The sequence below is a fragment of the Xyrauchen texanus genome, chromosome 15 (assembly GCF_025860055.1).
Source record: "Xyrauchen texanus isolate HMW12.3.18 chromosome 15, RBS_HiC_50CHRs, whole genome shotgun sequence".
Taxonomy (NCBI): Eukaryota; Metazoa; Chordata; class Actinopteri; order Cypriniformes; family Catostomidae; genus Xyrauchen; species Xyrauchen texanus.
The window spans coordinates 28,228,314-28,253,352 of NC_068290.1; the positions used below are offsets into that span (position 1 = coordinate 28,228,314).

At 38.0% G+C, this 25,039-nt stretch overlaps 1 protein-coding gene across 1 annotated transcript; it reads right to left on the reverse strand.

Moving 5' to 3' along the window:
• Positions 1-3,701: 3,701 nt before the first annotated feature.
• Positions 3,702-21,687, reverse strand: nradd (neurotrophin receptor associated death domain). The gene is made up of 6 exons (XM_052144333.1): positions 21,281-21,687; positions 14,866-14,998; positions 13,980-14,348; positions 10,930-11,146; positions 9,042-9,184; positions 3,702-6,172 (listed from the first exon to the last, which is right to left on the reverse strand). The coding sequence occupies exons 1-6, from the start codon at positions 21,332-21,334 to the stop codon at positions 5,859-5,861; spliced, it is 1,230 nt and encodes a 409-aa protein (XP_052000293.1). The 5' UTR covers positions 21,335-21,687; the 3' UTR covers positions 3,702-5,858.
• Positions 21,688-25,039: the final 3,352 nt, after the last annotated feature.

A 25,039-nucleotide genomic window follows, 5' to 3' on the forward strand; every position in this document is an offset into this window, starting at 1 on the left:
GCCGGCCTGATGGAGTTGCAGGGATCCGGGGCACTTCCAGGATCAATGCCTCTTGATGGAGCTGGGGACGGTGGAAAAGATCCCTGACACCCCGCAGGCTGCCCCCGACCGAGCTGGAGCGTACCGAATACCGGTAAGAATCAAGGGGGTTACTCACCAAGCTTTGGTGGACACCGGTTGTAATCAAACCACCATCCACCAATGCTTTGGTCAACCTGAGGCAATGGGCACAGCTAAAATGGTGAGGTTGAAGTGTGTGCGTGGGGATAATTCACAACTACCCTGTGGTGACTGTCGATAACATTTCAGGGAACAAAACATGGAGGCCGCGGTTAGTTCCCGCCTCACCCATCCGCTGATTTTGGGGACTAATTGGCCTGAATTTAGAAATGTGAACTGTGCGATGCTCTGGCAGGGAAGGCGGAGCCGGGGCTGGCTTCATCAACTCCACGTCATGATGATGTGAAGCTGCTGTCCCTCCCTACCTCAGGGGATTTCCCAAAGGGGATTTCCCTCTGGAGCAGTCACGAGATGAAACCCTTAAGCACGCCTTTGACCAAGTAAGATTGTCAAATTCAAATGTCCAAATGTCACACTTTCATATCCCTATTTTACAATTATAAACAAGTGGTTATATAGAGTGACGCAGGACACTGATATGAAGGAAGATGCAACCCAGCTCTTAATAACGCGGAGCCGCTGGGAAATGGTTTTCCAGGCGGCTCACTATAATCCAATGGCAGGTCACCTAGGGGAAAGAAAAACACTGAACCACTTAATAGCCCGTTATTGGTGGCGATGTCAGCTGGTGAACCCACCGGCCACCCCAAATGCGCCATTACACCCTCTTCCGCTAATCGAGATCCCCTTCTAAAGAATTGGCATGGACATCGTCAGGCCATTAGTGTGGTCAGCATGCAGACATCACTTTGCTTTAGTCCTAGTGGATTATGCAATGCGATATCTGGAAGCAGTGCCTCTGAGCAACATCTCAGCACGTAGTGTTGCGGAGGCACTGTTAGAAAAAATCTCTCAGGTGGGGATTCCGAAAGAAATCGTCACCGACCAGGGCACAACCTCACGTACACTGTGAGCTTTATGAACTATTGGGTATTAAATCGATTCGCACCAGCGTTTACCATCCACAAACAGATGGCCTGTTGGAGCTATTTAATAAAACCCTTAAGAATGATTCATAAGTTCATGCACTATGATGCTAGAAATTGGGATAAATGGCTCAACCACTGTTATTTGCAGTGAGAAAGGTCCCGCAAGCCTCCACGGGATTCTCCATTCGAGCTGATGTATGGGCAGTGCCTGCACGGGGTGCTTGACGTCATCCGCGAAACTTGGGATGAGTGACCTTCAAATAGCAAGAATGAAATTCAGTACGTTCTTGGTCTTAGAACAAAACTCCACATACTGGGGCAACAACACAGGAGAATTTGCTCCGAACTCAGCCCAGAGGTAAATGCAAAACCTAATCATAACACTCAAGTCAATTGCGGAGAACACTTCTCACCGTATCAGCTTGCAGGGGTTGCTGAGTTGCAACAAGAATTTGCAGACGTGTTCTCCCCTCTACCGGGTCGTACAAACCTCATCCAGCACCACATTGAGACCGAACCGGGAGTGGTGGTACGTATCCGTCCCTATCGCTTGCCATTAGCACAAAAAGAAAATGGTTCGGCAACAATTGGATGCGATGCTTGATATGGGGGCAACAGAGGAATTCCACAGCGATTGGTCCAGACTGGTTCTTCTAGTTCCTAAGAGCGACGGGTCCGTACGGTTCTGTGTGGATTATAGAAAAGTCAACGCGTTTTCTAAATTTGATGCATACCCGATGCCCCGCATTGAGTTGCTCGATCGGTTGAGTACTGCTTGATTTTATCCGACATTGGATTTGACAAAGGGTTATTGGCAGATCCCCTTGATGCCAATTTCAAGCAAAAAACACAGCCTTCTCCACGCCGTTTGAATTGCACCAATTTGTTGGTTTGTTTGGGGCCTCGGCTACATTTGTGCGTCTCATGGACCGAATCCTTAGACCGCATACAGCTTACGCCGCTGCCTACTTGTATGATATTATCATTTATAACAATGATTGCAGCAGCACATGCAGCATCTGAGAGCGGTCCTGAGATCGCTGTGGCAGGCGGGGCTCACAGCAAACCCCATGAAGTGCGCGATTGTTTGGTTGGAAGTACGGTATCTGGGGTTCCACTTGAGCCATGGGCAGGTGGGTCCCCAAATTGACAATTGTGGTGATTATGACCTCCCCGAGCTGGCTGGATATTACAGGAGGTTTGTGCCTAATTATCAGTGCTAATTATTTGTGCCTGACTTATCTCACTAAAAAGGGGGCTCCAGACCCAATCCAGTGGACGGAGCAGTGCCAACAGGCGTTCACGCAGGTTAAAGCTGCACTTTTTTGGGGGGCCGCTTATGCATGCACCTAATTTCTCGCTCACTTTTGTGTAAAAAATGTGTAACCGAAGTAATGGGTGGAGCTTCAGGTCACCTACCTATGACATGAACCAATGGCAGCATGAAGATGTTAAGCAGCCAGTTAGACGATTTCCTAAAAGTTTGCTCAGGTGAGTTGTTATGAACCATTGCAACGAATGCAAAAATACCTTTTTGGCCAGATTTTGTTCTAAATGACATCATACCCATTTTGTTCTTGGATTTTGTATTCAGTATATCATGGCCTTTATGGTTCAGAGAGTTTTTCAGGCAAATTTTACTTTACTTGGAACCCTATGGTCAAAAGACAGATAAAGTATCATCAATGCCAGGGAATAGAGCTGTTCAGGTTGAAGTCCACAAACCAGGAAGAGAATTCAGCATGGGCTCCATATGTATTTTCCTATGGGGTTTTATAATGTAATTCAATACAGCTTCAAAATTCACATTTATGACTGTGTGTAACTTTCCCAATGGAAAGATCTAAAGATATACTGTGCATCCGGAAAGTATTCACAGCGCTTTCCACATTTTGTTATGTTACAGCCTTATTCCAAAATTGATTAAATTCATTATTTTCCTCAAAATTCTACAAACAATACCCCATAATGACAAAGTGAAAGAAGTTTGTTTGAAATCTTTGCAAATGTATAACAAAAAAAAAAAAAAAATCACATTCATATTCACAGCCTTTGCCATGACACTCAAAATTGAGCTCAGGTGCATCCTGTTTACACTGATCATCCTTGAAATGTTTCTACAAATTGATGGAGTCCACCTGTGGTAAATTCAGTTGATTGGACATGATTTGGAAAGGCATACACCTGTCTATATAAGGTCCCACAGTTAACAGTGCATGTCAGAGCACAAACCAAGCCATGAAGTCTAAGGAATTGTCTGTAGATCTCCGAGACAGGATTGCATCGAGGCACAGTTTATTAAAAATAAACTATTTTAAACAAACTACTTTCACCTTGTCATTATGGGGTATTGTTTGTAAAATAATGAATTTAATCAATTTTGGAATAAGGCTGTAACGTAACAAAATGTGGAAAAAGTGAAGCGCTGTGAATACTTTCTGGATGCACTGTATAGTTGCAATTATGATAAATATTGGCAATTGTAAGAAATGCTGTGAAGTCACAACTGTGAGATTTAAACTTGCAATTACGAGACTGTTGGTATTATGAAAAAATAGTCACAATTGCGAGGTACAATATGAGGACTTTTTTTTTTTTTATTCCATGGCAAGAATAAGGCACAATACAAATTGGACACTTAAACATAAATAACAGTTATCTGTTTTGGTTGTGAAAAAAAAAAAAAAAACATGTCGTGGACTCGTACTTCCCACAGAAATGTGTTATGTTCATCTCCAATGTTAGGGAAATAATTAATACCCATGCCTTAATATGTGCTTCCCCATTTTTTAAATTGTACCTACTGCCCGACTATAGTCTTGACCACAGGAAAAGTACAGATGAAAACGTTTAATATGCAAACAAAGCATGCTATTGTGATCGCTTTTTAAAAGTCAGACAATTCTAACTGCCAATAAACTGCTGTTTTTGGTTAGGTGTCGAGTTGGCATTAACACATCATTACTTTGACTTTCGAACTGATTTACACATCTTGCAGCTCTCGCTTGCCAAGCTGAGCAATTAGCCCAGAAAAAAAGGCAGCCATTGACATGCCTGAACAACTTCATCTGGCTATGGTTTTAAAGTAAAATGCACACCATTTGTTTTAGAGTATGTTCTCTTTAAATGGACAGGAAGGGCGAAGATACATGAGTATTAGGAGAAAGAGAAAAGAATGAATCAATATCTGAAGTCATGGAACCACCAAAGAGCCTGAGATTAACCCAATGAATTGCTGTTTTGGGTTAATGGTGCCAGAAACAAAAAATCCTCCCAAGTTCAAATCCTGTTTTCAAAGTAACACTGCTTTCATAACATCATACACTGCCTAGCATTGAAAACATTTTCAGGGTCATAAAAAGGCCAATTCTTTGCTCACACAATTTATTTATTTTTTGAAAAATACAAATATATTTCATTAATGAAAAGAACAAACATAAGTGATTAATGTAATGAATATGGAAAGCATCTACACTCAACCAGAACTCGGCACTCAAATATAGAAATGATCGTAAAATACATGCATTGTAGAGTAAACCCATCAAAGCACAAAACAGAGCATGCAACGTCAAGGCACAAGAGAAGTTTTTGCCCTCAGGATGTAACCTAAGCTGTGTAGGCTTCCATTGCGCTGTTTGTTAAAGTGCAAACCAGGCACTCGTGTCTATGTGCTGCATTATTTTGTTTTGTCTCGTTTTCCAGTAAAAATACCTTAACTTCCTTAAACAAAGATACGTTTACTCGAAGCAAAATTACACAACATATTAAGATTTGTTTTCAGAAAATATATCTTATTTGTCTTATATCTTACAAAATTTTGAGAGGCTTATGCTGGAACTAAGAAAACAAAACTGTCAATGGAGTAAGAAAAGTAAACTTAATAGTAAACAGATATTCTAAGAGAACAAGTCTTCTAAAGTGAATTTATCTACATTTAAGAATTATACGTTTTAAAATTTTTTATAGAAAAACTAGACAAAAATAAAATAAAAGATTTATTGATCAGTGCAGACTGATCTACCAAGCTTAAAAACCAATCATAAACATTTACTCTTAAGGCACCTCATCCGTATGTTTGTTCTTCTCAACATACAAGTTCTTTGTACAGCTCATTTAGTGGTTTTCCTTTCTATCTGGAAATCATAACATCCCTCACAGTGTAAGCTGCCCTTGACAAGCCACTGTGTCGAAGCTGAATACTTTGTCCAACTTTGTTGACTTGTTCAAATGGCAGAAGCGCTGAAATATAAATACAAAATCATGACAGCATTGCATGCACGATACTTTCTCTGGCACTATGAGGCTTTTCCACACAAATGGGAAAACTGTCATTTATGAGGCCGCAGAGCATAGAGAGCAGCTCACAAAAGTTCATGTTCTTTGATATCAACCATAGCTGAAACCACAAGCACCCATAACACTGACAAAGAGAGAAAATGGAGTTTGTTTTGACACTACAAAGCATAAACTCTCTTTTGGATACTGCAGGAAACATCTAGATCTTGAGCAGAAATTAATCTGAGATTGAAGAACATCTCAGAAAGCCTGTAGAAACAAAATTCATAAGTGAAACATTACTATGAATACTAAACCTTGTTATTATTTCTAATCCCGGTCTTCAAAGTCTTAGTGCACGCAACATGGCATTCCCGTTCGAAAATGATTGGGGTTTGCACTCTTCCTCTGTAATTTTACTCTTCCTCTGTGTCTCTTTCACTTTCATTAAGTGGTAAAAATATATTCAAGTTTTCAGACCAATGACACTCCTTGATTGGGGGCCGTGAGGACAGTAATGACCTCCGGCCGCCCAATGCGGGTGAGAGCGGAGCAGAGCAGGCCCAACGTGGAGCCCTCCTGCTGTGCCCAGTCAGTCAATAGGGTGTGGATGGGGTCCTGGCCCCGTCCAAACATGTCCACACGCTCTTGTTCGTAACCAAGCGTGGTAGCCAGCTGCCTCCAGCTCCGGCTGCCACTCTCTACGAGAAGTCGCTCCACCTCCTCCTGCCTGACGGGGGGCAGGTTCACGTAAAGCCGTGTGTCTTGTTTGCTGTCCCGTTTACTGCCTGCCAGGAGTGTAAAATTGAACAAATTCCTAATCAGTCATTTATCCAAAGCAAATTACAGTACATTTATTACAGGAACTCCTAAGGGAATAGTTCACCCAAAAATTTAAATACTTTCATTTCCTCTCCTTCATGCCATCATAGACGTGTATGACTTTATTTTTTCTGCAGAACACAAAGATTTTTTAAATAATATTTCAGCTCTGTAGGTCCATACAATGCAAGTGAAAGCTCCAAAAAGCACAAAGGCAGCAAAAGAGCAATTCTTCTGACTCCAGTGGTTAAATCCATATCTTCAGAAACTATATTTATAGGTGTGGATGAGAAACACACAAATATTTAAGTCCTTACAATAAATTCTACTCCCAGCCTAGTAGGTGGTCATATGCACAATGAATGCGAATCTCCCCCCTCAAAAAAGGAGAATGTAAAAGTGAAAGTAGAGATTTATAGTAAAAAAGGACTTGAATATTGATCCGTTTCTCACCCACATTTATCAGATCACTTCAGAAGATATGGATTTAACCAGTGTAGTCTTCTGGATAACTTTTATGCTGACCTTTTTGGAGCGCTTGGAGTGCTTGTCACCATTCACTTGCATTGTATGGACTTACAGAGCTGAAATATTTGGCAAAAGAAAGGAAGTCATACACATCTGAGATGGCATGAGGGTGAGTAAAAGATTAGATAATTTTAACGAACTATCGCTTTAAGGGCATATTAGTAGTGATTGTACAAAAAAAGTAGTGCTGTCAGTCGATTCAATTTTTTTTTATAGTGAATTAAATTGCAGATTTTAAAAGTACTGAAATTGTCACTATATATGCTTGTCTTGTCAAAATTAATTTATCTACATCTTAGGAAAGAAAACAAAACCATATGTAGCAATATAATGCTTTATTAACATTTTCCAAACAAAGCGGTGCACAATATAAAGATAATGCACTAAAATATCACTAAGTCTAAGTGGGAGTTTGACTAATTGAAATAATCCCCACATTAGTTGAATATTCATTGCAAAAACTCTTTGCATCCTCTACAATATTAATCTGACAGTAGTCTGTGGCTATCCGCTTTCTTATAGCAATCGTGAAGCTGCGTTCTTGATTCTCTTCAAAGCGACAACACCAGTACCAAGTGCTGCTTTGACAGCATGAAATGCACTTGCAATCAAAAATGTCTCATTCTGCGTTTAGGTGATTTAAAATTTGGTGTGCTTCTGTGGTAATTAACATGTGCCTTACATAGGCTGAAAAATACTTTATTTCTAATCACAAGTCCTATCTGTGCTTATTTTGTACATCAAATAGTAATACGAGCTCCTTTCTCCATCATTTTATCACTGACAGGGAAGCACTGTCAGAGATTATTTAATTTAGATCACCTCTGTGGTTCTATCATAGGAAAGAGTGTAATGCTCAACAAGCGTGTTAAGACCGTTCGGCCCATTGAATGTCTATGGGACCGCCGCATTATGCTGTTTTATGCTAAGCCATAGACTGTATATAAAGATGGACGACGCGACTCCTCTTCCTCACACTGTACAGAAATGAAGCCAAAATATCCCGGAAACGGGCGCCACCATCTTGCGCTGATGATGTCATTTGGAGCAAGAGTCTGCGCAATAGTGATCGTGGGGTTGAGCCGCAGTATACGAGTATAAATCAAATTTTTACCATATTATTTCTAAAATTTAAAATTGTTTAATAACCACTAGCTACCAATAACCTGCTTTTTTCCAAATAGCTAATGTTAGATGCGCACAAAGTCACAAATTATGCATTACTAAATATTTGAGCATTGCAATATTAAACTTGGGTAGGACGTAACCCTATTTATAAACTAAATATTTACGGAAGCCTCCGACCAGGATTAACGGATGGAATAAAAAAGTAGACTCATTTAATGACATCAATGAGCTCATGTTTTGCGTGACATGCTTCAATCCTTTTGACATATATGAAGATGTTGCATAACATGTGTTTACATTTATGAGAGAAAACATTATGTAAAAAAACTTACTCAGCATGAAACCTGTGTACACCGCACGGTGTCAAGTTTCAACATATACAAAATATAGAAGATATTAAAATGAATAAATGTCTATTTTTCCAGCATGTTGTATTAGTATTTATTTATTTTTGCCCCTCATTCATTTTTGATAGTTATTAAATATTGTAATTTACACAGGCTAAATATACCATTAATGAAATCTTGTTTTATTACGCATCATATTTTAATGGGGATATAATTTATTACAGATGACGGTTACAAGGTTTGAACATAAACCGTAACAAGATCAAACTGAAATTCACGACTTTTTAACATTTCTGTGTACAAATTTCAAAGCTGCTTATTAGATCAATACAGATAAATGTCATATTATGCAACTACACATTAGTAGGTTGTAAACTCTCATTAAACTAGTTAAGTCTTGCCTTAAGAGCAAGTGGTGCAACTAAATTAACAAATTACTTTGTTACAAATTAACTGGTAGTTACTAAGCCATTAATGTGAACTTTACGTCTCAACTTAAGAGACTTTATGCACAGCTGGAGCAACAGTACACTGGACACTTAAGCCAGATTTAACGCATCAGCTTCATTGCATTAAATGCACAGTTGAAGTAGACATGTTCCACTACTGTTTGACAGTGTCCAAATAAATCATAATTTTGATCAGAATACCTGTTGCTTTAACATGTAAAACCCAACAACAAACAAACTGTATTTGCTTGTGCTATCTTTCCTTATAATAAATGTTACTTTGTTTGATATTTTGTTATGTATATAATGACACTAATACATTTTAAGTGTGTTCAAATAATTTTGAAGTCCACAGTATCCGTGTTGAAGGCCTTCTTTTGTACCTTTGCTGGGCTGGCTGTCTTGAAGGCTGTGAGAGTCCAGGAACACACCACTGTCACTGTGTAATTTCTCTCCCTCTCCAGCATTGTTCAACTCTCCGACGCGAGCTTTAGCAAGAGCCTGCTTCTGTTGACAGGACTTCCAGCTACATACAAAACACAAACCAACAGGTTTATCATCAGACAGTAAAATCTCATCCTAACTGCAAGAATGAAATTTCACTTCAAAAGGCAGACTAAGTAGTATTGCAGTATGTTCTTAAACTGAATGTCATTTGCTGGTAATCAAAATGAATCAGAATGCTGAATATACAGTTTGAGCCTCATTTGTGAAACACGAGCAGAATTCTGTTACCATTTACATGATAATGGTTTACTGACTTTCACAGAAATGTATTCTGCTTGTGTTTTAAGAATGATGTCCATTGTGAATCAGTACATTTAAGATGCTGTAAAAAATTTTAGCCAGTTGTGAAAAATTTTGTAAATTGAATTTGTTTTCAAAACTAACGTCATGAATAATTTGTATTTATCAGTTAACTCTATACAAAGAGCAGTAAACATAAAACATTTTCAAGGTTGTTAATAGGAAATGTATATTTCCTATTGACACACATATACTGTATATTGAAATACCACAAATTAAATCCTGACAGATATCATTGAAATAGATTTCCTGGAAATCATACTTGACTCGGCGTACACATGTGTGGACATTGTATTTTGGCTTTGCAATACATAGTTTAAATTAATTTAAACAGAATGATCTCAGTTCAGGAGACTCGGTGCTGTCAGTGATGTACAATCATGTGACAAAACAATATGGCGCTGATCACAGCAGAATTTGTCTTCAGGAGAAACAGCAACAAAACTACATCTGGTCAGAAACCTAATTCAGTTTTTATATTGAAACCTATTTGAGTCAAAAGATTAGAGTTTCTAGTTTCATTTGATATGCCATTTCTAACATTTGAGTGATTTATTGCAGAATGCTACGCCTGTGCATTATCACACTGAGAATCAATGAGTTCATCTAAAAGCTGAAACATTTAGCTTTCAAAGTTTCTATATGGAGTTGAAAATAATAACTAATTTTATTATCTATAAACTCTAAATAATTTTGAATGGTTCTGAAGCAGACAGCACACTGAAGGTTTAGTCATTCAATAAATAAGGATCAAGGGAGCATCCTAAAGCTCTCTATTCAGCTAAGTGCATTCAATCCAAACTATCAAAAGTTCAGTTTAGGCTGCAGATGTTTGAGCCACTCAATTTTTGGCAGACTTCGGACAATGGTAATCAATGCATAGATTCAGAATTTGTCATTTATAATTTGAATATGGTTGGCAGTGATTGGATGATAATGGCCATTTCTTTGAATCAGAATGAATTGATAATTTATAATGAAATGTCTGCAACGTTTAAAAATACGAATAACCTACACTACTGGAAACATAAAAAAAATTTATTTGAAAATATTTTTTTTTTTCAAATTTTATTTTTTTTACTTTTGCATGTTTATTAGATGCACTAGTTACAAATCAAAAAGGGAATTTAAAAATGCACACAGCAGTCACGCTCAGGTTTCTTGAGGTTAAAAAGCAGAAAAAGAATCTGACCACGGGACACTATTGTTTAATAAATTGGAAAACTCTTGAGGCGCCTCTCAATGCCTGTTAATCATTTTGCATGTTTGGATTTGCTGACATCAGGTTTGCTGGGATGTCTTCGGGGAGCTGGGTTTTGAAAAGAGGGCATTCAGTGGCTAAGTCTGGTGGAAATTAGTGCAACGGCTAACATTGCTTACAGCACTTTCAACAAATGACTATAAGACTTCAGTCGGTCTTAATTAAGGTTACATTTTCTTTTTTAAACCATTTTAAAACCTCACCATTTGTAGGCGACGTAGAACAGGAGACCAAGCACCACTGCAGCCAGTACAGACACATAGACCATGATGTTGTTGCTGCCTCCCTGGTCCGGAGGTGTGAGTCGAGGTGCTTCTGAACCTGGAGCTGTGCTGCTCCTGTTATCCGTGTCCTCGCTCAGAGTTGGCCAGCGGGGGAATTCAGAACTTGCCGGCCGGGACAGGATGTTGAGGTCTTTTACTGCAATAAGAGATTTAACAGATTGTTAAATTGATTGTTTTGAACTACTGTATCTTTACATACATTATACTATAAGGCACATACATATACAGAGAACTGACACAAATGGTGTAAAACCTGAACACCTTGAGATTTGAGAGCTCCAGCAGAGAGGACAATTTTCAGTAAATAACAGCTGTTTGGTCTGTTTCTCAAACAAATCTACCATATGGCTTCAGAAGACTTAGAATATAGAGCACAAGTAGTACAGACTACATTTATCATGCTTTTCTGTCCTTTTTGGAGCTTGAAAGTTACTGGTCAATGTATGTTTTAGTTGAATTGACAAGAACACTCATGACATTCAGCCCAACATCTGCTTTTTCCATGAAAGAACGAAAGTCATACAGGAATGGAACAACATGAGGTGGAAGGAATTATGACAAATTTGTAATTTTTGGATGAACTATACCTTTAAAACAGAATCTGGCATACAACATGTTTTGATAACCTCCAAAATGGGTTATAAGTTTAATGACTGTCCTTCTTTCAGAAACTGTGAAGTTACATTTATGTTCTGTCTTTAATTAAAGGAAACTCTTTAGGCCCATTACCACAGTCTGGACATTTGAAGTAAACTCAAGTACCCTAAAGCATTTACACACCTTAATTCTAAAAAACACAGATGCTTTAACATGCCAAGCCTTAAAATGAAACTCACATCTGACAAACATCTGCTGTGAGTCTGATTAACACATCTGACAGACTAAAGTACCAGATTGTAATGTTGAAAAGTGTGGAATGGTCAGAAGAATTCAAGCCTCCAACCCCCCTCTATCCAAAAATAGATCCTGCACCCACGCACACTCACTGTGTCACACAACTGCATGCATTCTCTTGTACACTCTCTCTTTCACACACCACAGGCAGCCTACATGGATCAAACGCTCTGTGTAACTGCCCTGACCTCGACAGGTCGAGTGGACTGACTGGTGACTACACCCTGCAGGGAACAAAGAGCAACGTGGGCCAGCAAGTCAACTGGTTAACCTCCAAAAAGCATTAACACACCTCAGGCCAGAGTTTAACACACTTTAATAGTGATTCAACGACGATCCTCTTGAAACCTCTTCTCCCAAAAAATGGTTTCTACTCAAAAAGGTTTATACACTGTGCATGTACTTTTTGTGTATTTAAGCAATTCAATGAATGAGAAAATGTATGCAATGAAATGAGAGCATGCAATAAGAATATTTTAAAGATCTTATTTCACATTTAGAGATGTAAAACTATCTCTATGATACTAAGGTCGCTTCAAAAATAAACCTATGCAAGGTTTTTATTTATTATCAGTAATTAGATCAGATCATGTGCATTAGATCTGGATCTGAACTGTATAGTTGCTTAGCTCATAAAAGGACAAGAAGAAAGTCTTAAGTGAATTCTGTATTTTCTCAAATGCACAAAGACTTGAGAGGAGTGTCTGAGTTTAAGCTCTCTCTGGCTGAACACACGTGTCTACCACATGTTAGAAATCTAACCCATATACGCACACACACATACATACATAGATATGCTATTAGATATAGCTCTGCACATACTTCAGACAAGACAAAATGCATCTTGGATAAAGAGGTAGATATCAGAGTCATGATCTTTTGGTAGTGGCCTGGAGACCTCTCAAGATCACATTAACGTGGCCTTGATCTGGGTCTCGAGGGGTCTATTCATGGTCTGGATCTGGGTCTCGAGGGGTCTAGTCTTGGTAAGAATCTGGGTCTTGAGGTGACTAGTCTTGGTCTGGATCTGGGTCTCAGGAGTCTTATCTTGGTCTGGATCCTAGGGGTCTAGTTGTAATCCAGATCTAGGTCTTTAGAAGTCTAGCCTTGTTCTGAATCTGGATCTTGAGAGGTCTAGTCTTAGTCTGCATCTAGGTCTCAGGGGGACTAATCTTAGTCTAAATTTGGGTCTTAGGATTCTAATCTTGGACTGGATCTGGGTCTTGAGAAGTCTAGTCTTGGTCTGAATCTGGGTCTCAGGGGGCCTAATCTTGTTTTGGATCTGGGTATCGAGAACACTAGTCTTGGTCTGAATCTGGGTCTCATGGGTTCTAGTCTTGGTCTGGATCTTGAGAAGTCTAGTCTTGGTCTACATCTAGTTCTTAAGGGTCTAATATTGGACTGGATCTGGATCTTGAAAAGCCTTGGTCAAAATCTGGGTCTCAATGGGTCTAGTCTTGATCTGAATCTGGGTCTCAAGAAGTCTAGACATTTAGTCAATTAGCAAATGCTTTTATCCAAAGTGACTTAAAAATGAGGAGCATAGCAAGCAATTTATCATACAAAAGTCAACAATATGTTCAGTATCGCACTGGTAAGTTCTCAGAGTAGCTGGAGAAGTATAGAGGAAAGACCAAATGGCCTTGGTCTGGATCTCAGGGGGTCTGGTAGTGGTCTAGGTCTGGGTTATGAAGAGGCTTGGTCTTGACTCCAACTCAATTCTGGTCTTGGTCTAAATCTAGGTCTTGAGAAGTCTGGTCTTGGTATGAATCTGGATCTTGAGAGGACTAGTCTTGGTCTGGATCTGGGTCTCAGGGGGTCTAGGCTTGGTCTACATCTGGGTCTTAGGGGGTCTAATCTTGGACTGGATCTGGGTCTCAAGAAGTCTAGTCTTTGTCTGGATCTTGGTCTGGTAATGTTTGTCTTGGTCTGGGTATCAGGGGGTCTGGTAGTGGTCTAAGTCTGGGTTTTGAAGAGTTTGGTCTTTACTCCAATGCTGTTAGATGTGCCCATTAACCTTGATTTACCCAACAGAATGTACACAAACACACTTTTACTATAAACAGAACACTCACCCATACAGACAGTGTCAAATTCAGGCATGCAGGGTCTGATCTCCACCTCATCGTCACTACAGCTTGAACAGGGCACACATGATTTCCAGTCGCTTTTCTCCTTTGAGTAAGTTCCTGGTTTGCATCGCTCGCAAACAGTATTTCCCAGTGGTCCACAGGGCCGAACCATTCCGCTTCCATGGTTGCACAGTGTGCAGGCTGCACAGAGACCATTTGGGTTGCTATCCTCCCGCCACAGGAAGAAATGCTCACCGCAATCACAATGGGTATCCTGAGTGGGAGTGCAGCGTGCCAGTTCCTGAATTCCAATAGGGCAGCGGGCACACAGCAGACAAGCTGAAAGGCCCTCTGAGTCTGAGAATGACACACCTAAGAAAGATTTGTGCAACATTTATTAATAATACAGGCATATACATTGGCAAAGCAACAAAAACTCATCCAAGACAATGTTCAAGACAATTGATACAAGACAAAATAACAGAAGGTCTGCGAACCCTAGCGGGCCTGCCAATTCTTGTCAAATTAATTAAACAAAATCTTATATTTAGTTTATTTCAACCAAAGCTGAAGTTACAGTTCAGGTAAATGTTTAAGTGTCTCTCCCACATTAAAATGTGTAAATTAAAATTAAAATGACATGAACAACTATAATGATTTTAAATGTTAGCACCATAACAATGTAAGTAAATGTATTAATATTATCCTATTCATGTTATTATAAGCCAGGATTAAAATCAATTTTATATAATATGTATATATGTCACTCTATATACAATGGGGTCCTTAGCCTGAAAAAGGATGAAGACCTCTGATCTATCAAAATCTAACATTTAAATGGAAAAGTATAAATTACTTTGAGCCAAGTTTATGTTTCAGAAAGACTCACCATCTTGACATGGCTGACAAGTAGTGTCTTCCTGGCCACACCTGGCTGCCAAACCAGTGCCTGCCGCACACATGCTGCAACATTCACCTGTGTTTGTGAACTGCTTACTGGCACAGGTCTCGCTTATAGCCACCTGTAAAACACAAAAGCACACCAGAGCTAAAAAATCAAATAAAAAATACAGGTGATTTGTAGCATCCTTTTACCTCAGTGACTCAAAAAGCAATAAAATTATAGGACACAGAATGACTTGTGAGAGTTTACAATCTGAATCATTGTGATACACCTCTTAGTCTCAATATGTGATGTCTATCAAAGAGATAACCAGTACAGTAACATGAACATGTACTGATCTTCAACCCAAGAATTAAGTTGAGGAATTTGTATGATTGATTTGGTGGATCTCCAAACTAATTAGCATTTTTTCCACTTTATTTTTAGTCTTTTTCAAACTATAATCTCTATTTATATTGTTTACGAGTCTTGTATTTACATTTATTAATTTAGGAGAGACTTTTATTTAAAGCGACTTACAAATAAGAATAACACAAGCAGAAGCTATTAATCTAAGGGAGAACTTGACTGAAAAGAGGCAAACATTTGAGAAATGCTAGTTAATTTATAATCTGTATCTGTATTTTTATACTTTTAGGATCAATAACAAAGATTATAAAGTACTAAAGAACAAATGCCTGATACATTATGCAGTTTGGACTTGCGGTAAAACAGACCAACTATGTAAAAACCTAAGCTTTTACTTGAAAGAGAACTTGCCATATCGTGTAGTTACCACTCTGACTTGTGGAAAGGAAATGGTACACATGTGGAAGAGTGCAATTCCCTGTGATTTTGCATTAAATTAATGTTAAGCATTTAAATTGTGTTGGGCTTCCTGTGAAAGCAAAATGTGAGTTTAAAGAGTGAAGAGATATTCACTGCAACTTTCTTTCCAGTTTGAGTCTAACTGTAAACAGGCAGTGACATAACAGTGTAATAACACACCCTTTCACACAACTATAACAATCAGATATCAAAGAGAGACATTCAATTAATAGTCTCCTTATTCATGGGAATGGGACATTGTGTCCATCTGCAACCATTTCAAACAGATGCATTGGTTGTGGAGAGACCGGTGCGGCTTGGTACCTCAGGGGAGGGTGTGATGTGTCTGTTTGGGTAAAAGAGAAGCCTTTGAAGAGAAGCCAGCTCTACAGGTGTGTTAGAGGAGGTCAGGACTGCAGCATCTTAAACATGCATATGTGTAGGAAAATTACCCCTCACACCCCCCCCCTCTACTTCACAACTGCCCCCCCGGGGCTCTGACAAGAGCCAACAGATGCCTAACATGTAAACCTCCTTCAAAGAGGGAAAGCAAAACCGAAACGGTCTCTCTGATGTCTCTTTTTTTTCTCTCTGATCTCTGTTAGGGAGCATGTGTAAACCTGTTGAATGAACACACACGCTCATAATCTCATAGAAACACCAGTACACATTTGTACACACCATTCCACAGAGCAAAAACTCTCACTTTGTAAGTCAAGGGAGAAGCTGCATTCTGTATTTCCACACCCCACCAGCATGTTTTATACACCACTTTGCAAGGTTTTTTCCTTTAAAGAGGAAAAGCTGAATAGTAGGAAATTAAAGTAATCAAATGTTCAAGACTTCAAGAAAAATTAACATTCATTACAGAATTTCGGTTTTGTGCTTCCCCCTTTGCTTTAATGACAGCATGCACTCGAGCTAGAATGGACTCCACACATTTGGATTAAATCTGATCATCCATGTTATCAGCATGATTTGAAAATGTTCCAAATAGCATCTTGTGTACTTCAATGGAAGGAAATCTGATCTTTGGTACTGAGGTTATGTCAAACCTTTGCTTAAATTGTATTAGTGACCTAGAAATACAGGAGAATCTTAAATATTTGATCTTTTGTTTGTCATTAAATTGATAGTTCACCCAAAACATTTGAAATCTCTCATTATTTACTCCCAGATGTGTGACGTTCTTTCCTCTGCTGAACACAGACACACAAAAGATTTTTAGTAGAATATTTCAGCTCTGTAGGTCCATCCAATGCAAGTGAATGGTGACCAAAACTTTGAAGCTCCAAAAGTGCATAAAAGCAAAATAAAAGTAATTCATATGACTCCATTGGTTAAATCCATGCCCCAAGTACTTTTTTACTATCAATCTCAGTTTCACTTTCACAATCTTCTTTTGTTTTTGGGCTATTCACATTCTTCATACATATCACCATCTACTGGGCAGAGAGGAGAATTTATTGTAAAAAGGACTGAAGTATTGATCTATTTCTCCCCCACCCTTAACATATCACTACTGAAGACATGGATTTAACCACTGGAGTCATATGGATTACATTTATGCTGCCTTTATGTTCTTTTTGGAGTTTTAAATTGTTGGTACCCATTCACTTGCATTGTACGATCCTACAGGGATGAAATATTCTTCTAAAAAATGTAGGTCTTTCAGAAGAAAGGAAGCCATACACGTCTGGGATGGCATGAAGGTTAAAAGAGAATTTTCATTTTTGGGTGAACATTCCCTTTAAGTCTAAATGGCTGACAGGAAATGGAAAATTGATAGATAGACAAAGAGAGAGAGATTTCTGAGCTCTACCCTTGGAATTTTCTGTGTCCTAATATGGTGTTTAAAACTCTCCAAACACCGTAAGCTGTGAGAGTAATTTGAAATTCTTAATGACAATATCACACCATATAATTTTTTACCCAAGTTGTAACTAAATGCCATGTACAAGAAAAGACTAATTATATATTACCTAGTAAAAACATTTGGGCTGAGCAGGAATGTAGAGGGGGGAGCTGCACCAAGACTTCCATCCTCTGGGCTCATTCCACATAATGCTGCGAGATTGTTAATGCATATGAATGAAGCCACTTCACCCAAAACAGTCTCACACCTTTGATCTATACACCAAAGATCTTGTTCTGGCCTCTTAGAGGCTACAGCCAGTCTGAATGCCACAGCTGACATCCACTGGCTTGGGGAACAGACTATTTTGCCAGTACAAGACCAACAAAGATTAGATAAGAGTTCAAAGAGAAGAATTTGTTATATTGCTTTCCAAGTCATTTAATCTTAATGGAATCTACATATGGGCGTTTCTTCAACTTTGAAGACAATTTCATGTCCAAGGGGTTGATTTTTATTAAAAACTAACAGATTCCAACTTTTTTTTTTTTAGATAAAAGGGTCACATTTAAAATACTTTTAACCACTCCTTTGTCTTTTATTTGTGGCACTTCCTTTTTTTGCATGGATTTTTATAGTTTTAGCCTTTTACCAGGTTCAGACTTTCAAAATATGGAGTGAAAATTCATTATAAAACTACAAATTATTATTAGATGTTGAAAACTATGATAATCTAAACAAAGAGTGAAATAAACAAACAATTACATTATTTGTGTAAAAATGATTTCTATCATTGTTTACACAAATTACAACTAAAATTAAGGCTGTCCCATCGTTGCGGCGTCATTAATTAATTAATTAATTAATTAATTTGACCAATTGTCACACATTATACATACATTTCTGCATATACATGGTGAAATTATTTATTTTTCACATATCCCAGCTAAGCTGGGGTCAGAGTGCAGGGTCAGCCATGATACGGCGCCCCTGGAGCAGATAGGTTCAAGGGCCTTGCTCAAGGGCCCAACAGTGGTGTCTTGGTGGTGTTGGGGCTTGAACCCACGACCTTCTGATCAGTAACCCAGAGCCTTAACCGCTGAGCCACCACTGCCATTTTCACCACAGCAAAAAAACTTGCCCCTAATACAGTGGTTATTTTTTCAAACGTAAGTGTACTTGTTGACCAAGTCGACAAAAGTGTCAGTAAAGAGCATGCTTGAGATGAAATACCAGACAAGTGATGTTTGAAGAAAACAAATAAATATCAAGAAAATATCACATGTAAGCACAATATTTCTATAGGGCGTCTTTTCCAATCCAGTTGTAATTTTGCCAAATTGTGCAAAAAGTGTGAAAATAATATTTAATTGTGTCGATTTAGGATACCTAAAATCTGAGCTATGAAATTAGCCATGGCAAAACAAAGGAGTCATTAATTTAATAATAAAAAATATATAATAATTATAAATATTTTTTTTTTTACAAATGTAATTTCCACCACAGAATCCTATTAACCCATCCCTGGTCTTGTAGATCTTTCAAACCCATTTAAAACCACAAGACTACGGAAGGGTTACACAATACAGAACTTCATATGTGGTGGAAATGACGCTATGGTAGGAATTTTCATGGCTTTTAGAAAAAATGACATAAATCTCCTGTGATTCATGTTGGACATTGTTGATTCATGGTGTTTTAAAGTTCCCAAAGTGGAAGAAACACCTATATATGATCAGTACATAGACAAAGACACTTAAATGTATGTGGGTTTACATGATACTGTGGCCCCAAAAAGTATTGATACTTTTGGACACTTAAGGTACTCTTAAATATGTCTGGATGTAATTTCATTACACAGTATACAAAATATAAACAAATTATAATAGATCTCTTCTCAAAACTAATTTCCTTTTTGTTTATCTTGCCATTTTATCTTGTCATTTGATGCCAGTTCCCCTCATGTTCATCACATTAACAATGGATATGTTCTACAAAGTTTGACAACTTAGAAAGTTGTTTTTGCAAAGTGTATTTGTGCTATACTTCTTAAATTAAATGCCACTTGGTTTGAATGTTTTGGTATATTTTTTATATAATGAAAAGACAAAAGCATTTTTTACATACATTTTTAAGTGTGACTTAAGTGTCCAAATACATTTTGGGGACGTCCATGCACAGAACACACATACTGTATATGTTTGCCGAATGATGAGATCTTTCTTGAGTCCAGGGCTGTAAGATGAGTGAGGCTGGTCTGAATGATGAGCACATGAAAGGGGACGTGAGCCCCAGGAGGCAACAGTGATTGACCCCTTCACCCCCACCAGCCACACAGACATCGACTGAGACAGAGCTTCCACTGATACTGAAAAGACTGACCGCTATCTTATCTCACTGCACAAACAGTAGCAGAAGTTTGCAAATAACACTGACGTTCACACAAAGATTTGTTTCACACAAAACTCCAAACGGTGATGCTAACATGGCCTTGGGCCTGTAAAACTTCAAAATCTTTTACACGTGTTGGTTAGCAGATGGAGATAGTGGGTTGCCCCATCAAAATGAGTGGGAAATGAGAGAGGTTAGAAGAAGAAAAAAAAAAAGTATTTGGGAGTTCAAGAGGAAACCACGATTTTGCTCCCACTGAACAAACTAAAGTGAAGTGGCAAAATGGTATGTCAGATTACTGAGCTGCAAATTTTACCCCCTTGCTCTCCGCAGACCAAGAGAAAATGCTGATAATTACAATGCTCCAGATATCCCGGGCCCCAGCAGTACTTAAGCTGTGGTTGCTTATCAACCAACAGATTTGGATGGGGTGAAAGTTTGGGGGGATTAGTCTACTGCTAACCCTGGCTCCCCCACAGAATGTGTGAACACACCAGGAGACATGGAACTGGATAATAAACGACATGCTTGAACAAAACTGCTTGAGTTTTTATATTTCTGAACAAAACAGATGAATTGATGTGCAACTGAATCTGAATATTTCCGAACAGTTTAGATGAATCGATTAATTCAAATTCAGTCATTCAATCAAATTTAAGGATTCAAAGAAAATTAATTAAATTCATCTGTTTTGGTCAGAAATATAAAAACTCTAACTGTTTCGTTAAAGCATGTCGTTTGTTTTGCATAATGGTGTGTTTGTTAGTAAGTATGTGCAGAATACGTGGTTTTTGTGAATCGTTCAAATGCTAGTTCTAGTTCAAGGAATATTCCGGGCTCAGTACAAGTTAAACTCAATCTCCAGCATTTATGTCATAATGTTGATCACCAGAAAGAAGCAGAAAAAAAAATAAAACTTAAATAAAAAAAAGCAAAAATGAAGGTTACAGTGAGGCACTCACAATGTAAGTGAATGGGGTTTAAAAGTAGACGTGTGAAGCTTATACTTTTTTTTTTTTTTTTTTATAAAAGAACATAAATTAATTCTTCTGTTAAAACTTGTTTATTATTGGAGCTGTAAAGTTTTTAAATAATCGTTTTTATGGCTTTAAGGCGTTACGTCGTCATAGCAGTGAAGTTGTAAAATTGGATATAACAACACTTAAATAATAGTTATTTTTAACATTCTAAAAATGTAACAGTGAGAAGAAATACAAAGTAACGTTGGAAAATATTTTCAGTGCAAGTAGCCTACGCATTGAAAGCAACATGATCTCAAACAAGAAGTTATGAGTCAATGGCAAAAATGCTTTGTAAATAATTATAATAATACTAAAATAAACTCACCTTTACGCCCAAGATACACGAACAGAGTAGAAGTGCTTGGATTGCTCCCTTCATCTTATCAAGACTTTTTCTGGATATAATACGAGCCTTTTGTGCTCAAAACTCACAATCCACAAATGTTCACAGCCATAAAGCGTATATGGCAGGAAAGATGTAAAACATCTACAGTCACTGTTCCGAGTGTTTCGCGCACTCTTCCAAATCTCAACAGTCTTCTTTTCACACTAGTTTTCCCACCAGTACGTTCACTCGAGCACTCCGTGAAATGACTGGAGATGTAATTGTAAATGCGGATAATCCCCGTAAGATCTTTAAAATTTACTGCATCATCTCTCGCCTATGTTTTCTTGACAGTAAAAATCAACTTGTTAGTTTTGTTCCATCACTGAACTGCTCTTGTGGTTGTAGTCAGCTGTCGACTAAATAGGTTCTGCTGAAAGGGGGTGGCAATAAACCCCCCAAAATTTCCAACACGCACTTCCCAAACGCATAGGAGTGCTGTGATTGGACAGGCTGGCGCATGGTGGAGAAAAACTGACCAGATTCTGTGATCATTGGATTCTTGTGGGAAGGAAAATGGGAATTCACAATGCTAATAACTACCTCACAAAGCTCAAACATTGCATGATTTCAACAGGATTCATCCTCGTAGATCAATGTTGGATATCATTATTATTATTTTGTTTATTCTTGTAAGCTCATTGCATTTCTTTTTTCTTTTAATTTGGTACTCAGTTTTGTTTTCATAACTTCAACATTCCATTGTTACTCACAAAAATGTACCATAATAGTTGCCGTGTTACACAGCAGCGCCATCTTTGTTTATACGGCAATGAATGACAACGAGGCTGTGAAGGATACACGAGCTGTCTCTTCAATGGGTTGAACGGTTGTTTAACGTTTTTTTTTTTTTTTTTTAATCGTTCTGCTGAGGAAACATTGATAAATATCTTTCCAAGGAATTTCAGTAGACAAAAAAGTCCAGATAATATGAGTTGTGACAAAATTAGATGTGATCTAGGACATTTTTGAAAGGGACGGTAAGTCTATCCCTCACAGCCTCATTTTCATTCCCATCATAAATCCAAGATGGCGCGACTGTGAATAATGAAGTCCCCCTGGGAAGTTCTAATTTAGGAGGTCGTAAATCGTAAATATGATGTGATGTGCAGTCAAGTGATTTTAGTAGGAAAGAACAGAGCCGTTTTGCAATTTCATATTTATTTCTTTTTCACATACAAGTGTAGGCTTTTTAGCACCAATGCAACAAAATAAAGAGCAAAGTCAAGCATTAGGTGTTTAATTAATATGTTATCTACCTATTTTATTATTCTTCTGCAACCAAAAAATGCATGCAAACTTAACTGCACAGTCAAAATCATTAAAACTGAATTATTACCAATAACAATTTGCTTTCACCATTATTCTTAAATTGGCACGCCCCCCCAACTCTGTTAATGTTGGGCCTCACAAAAATCCTGAATTTCCCATTCGTAATAATGACTTTGTGGTGCCATTCATGTGCATTCAACTTGATCATTCCGACATGACTTGAATGCACCATAAGGTCTATACAAACTACAGTCATTGTTACTAAACTGTGCTTATAAATAAATAAATCCATTGGAGGCTTGTAACTATAGTATTTTGCTCTTCACTATGGTTACCAAGATAAATTACTGGTAAATCGGTATTAGCATAGATTAAAATTCACATCTCAGTCAAGGTTTGAATCAGTTTGGGACTTATAGATAAAAAGGGACACAACAATTGTTAACCTTATTCAGATCTGAGGGATTTCTGAGTGAAGTCGTAAAACTTAGCATGGGGTCTCGAGACATCAGAGAGCAACAAATGGAGACTTCCCTCGCATACAATTATAGTAGCATTTCAAAGAACGTCTGCAAGAAATAAAAAAAAAAGTAGTGAAGAAGAGTAGGGCAGGCTATTCAAATAATTTGTTAACAATTTGTTTATCTTTTTTCTTTCATTCTTGACAGAGAATGGCTGACACCACAGGGAGTAGTGACTTCCCTGAACAAATATAACGGCCACCAGTGCATTTAAAAAAAATAAAAAATTGTAAGATGTCTTATTCTTGTCCTTTCTATCTTTGATCTTGTAAATTGTTGCCAAATTCAATTTTAAGATTTTGGATGTTGAACCCTCAGCTAATGGCCTTAACAAAAAAATACCAAAAGCAATTTCCATTGTAGCTACAGTTTACAATAAAATACTGTAGTTACAGTTATTATTACATTACAAAAAATAATGGTAACCTGGTACTGTAACTTGGTAGGGTAACGGCTGTCATAAATAAATAAATAAAAACGGAACAATTTTTAGGTCATGTTTCCAGAAGCAAAGCTACAGTGATGTTATGGAAATGCAAAGACAATGGTAACCTATTATCAGGGTGTGAATTTGCAGATCACAGCAAAGAAATAGTAAAATTTGAATACCAGATGATGCCACAGCCTGATGGAGGATGGCAATGCAAAGACAGATTAAGGGGGTGAGAAAGACTTGGGGGTAATGTGGTTGTTTGCAGGTTGTTGTGGTTCAGGAACTACCAAGACAACAAGTGATTGTGAGGACGTTTTAACTCATGTCCTTCCCCCACTTCTTTTTGGGGTTGAAGGGGAGATGTCTGGTTCAACTAGGAACAAGGTGTCAAGCCCTCCTCCCATTGTCAGCCACAGAGATCACAGCTGAATTGCCACCATAACCACCACATCCCATCTCCTTTCTGGCTTGGTGCATGTAGTGACTGGAAGAGGCGCATTCCATCCCTTCATGCCAGAGCCGACCCCCCTCTCCATCTGTCGTCCACTCAAATGTACCCCTTGGGGTGTTTATGGATCAGCCCACAGGATGCTCGGCCCACTGGGTGATCAAAGGATTCCCTACTCAGATAAATGTAGTGTAACTGTGACCCTTCAACTCTAATAGAGTTTAACATGTCAGGACAGGAGGAGGGAATACAAGAGGGGCTTGATTTGAGAAAGGAAAGGACATATAAAACATTAAATCAAGGATGTTCATTCAGGAGTGAAATTGAAGGAAAAATAAAATGTATTGTAGGATCAATGGTGATCAACAATATAGGATTCCTTTTTATAAAGATTATTTAAAAATAGGTAAAAAAAAAAAAGAGAAGAAAACAATAAAAATAATAAATTAAGTAAAACAAAAAAATCCACTGAAAAGACCACTAAATTCTTCTAGTTTGCATTTTTCTAATTAACACAAACATTTTCATTATACATTTTATTATTAGCGTAATTTGAGTAAAAAGCTAAACCAAATTAACAAATGACAGAATTTCTTAGTATTTGGTATGTCTCCCTTTTGCTTTAAGGACATCATTGCCTCGAGTTGGCATGGACTACAAAAGTTTGTGCAAAAATTTATGATCTGTGATATCCCAGTATGATTTGAAAATGTTTTAAAGAACTTCTTGTGTTCTTTAACCTGCTGAGACCTCGCGTCCACATGCATGGACATTACGTTTTGGCTTTGCTGTAGTCTAAGCGTAATTTAATTTAAACCGGCTGTCATTAAAGGGTTGAACTTTCGACGCACCAAGTCATGTGACAAAACAACATGGCGCCGATCACAGCAGAGTTTGTCTTTGTGAGAAATGGCAACAAACTACATCTGGTAAGAAGCCTCATTATGTTTTTACATTTAAACCTGTTTGAATCAAAAGAATAGAATCTCTAGTTTTATTTAAAAAATGTCTTTGATTTAGAGCGA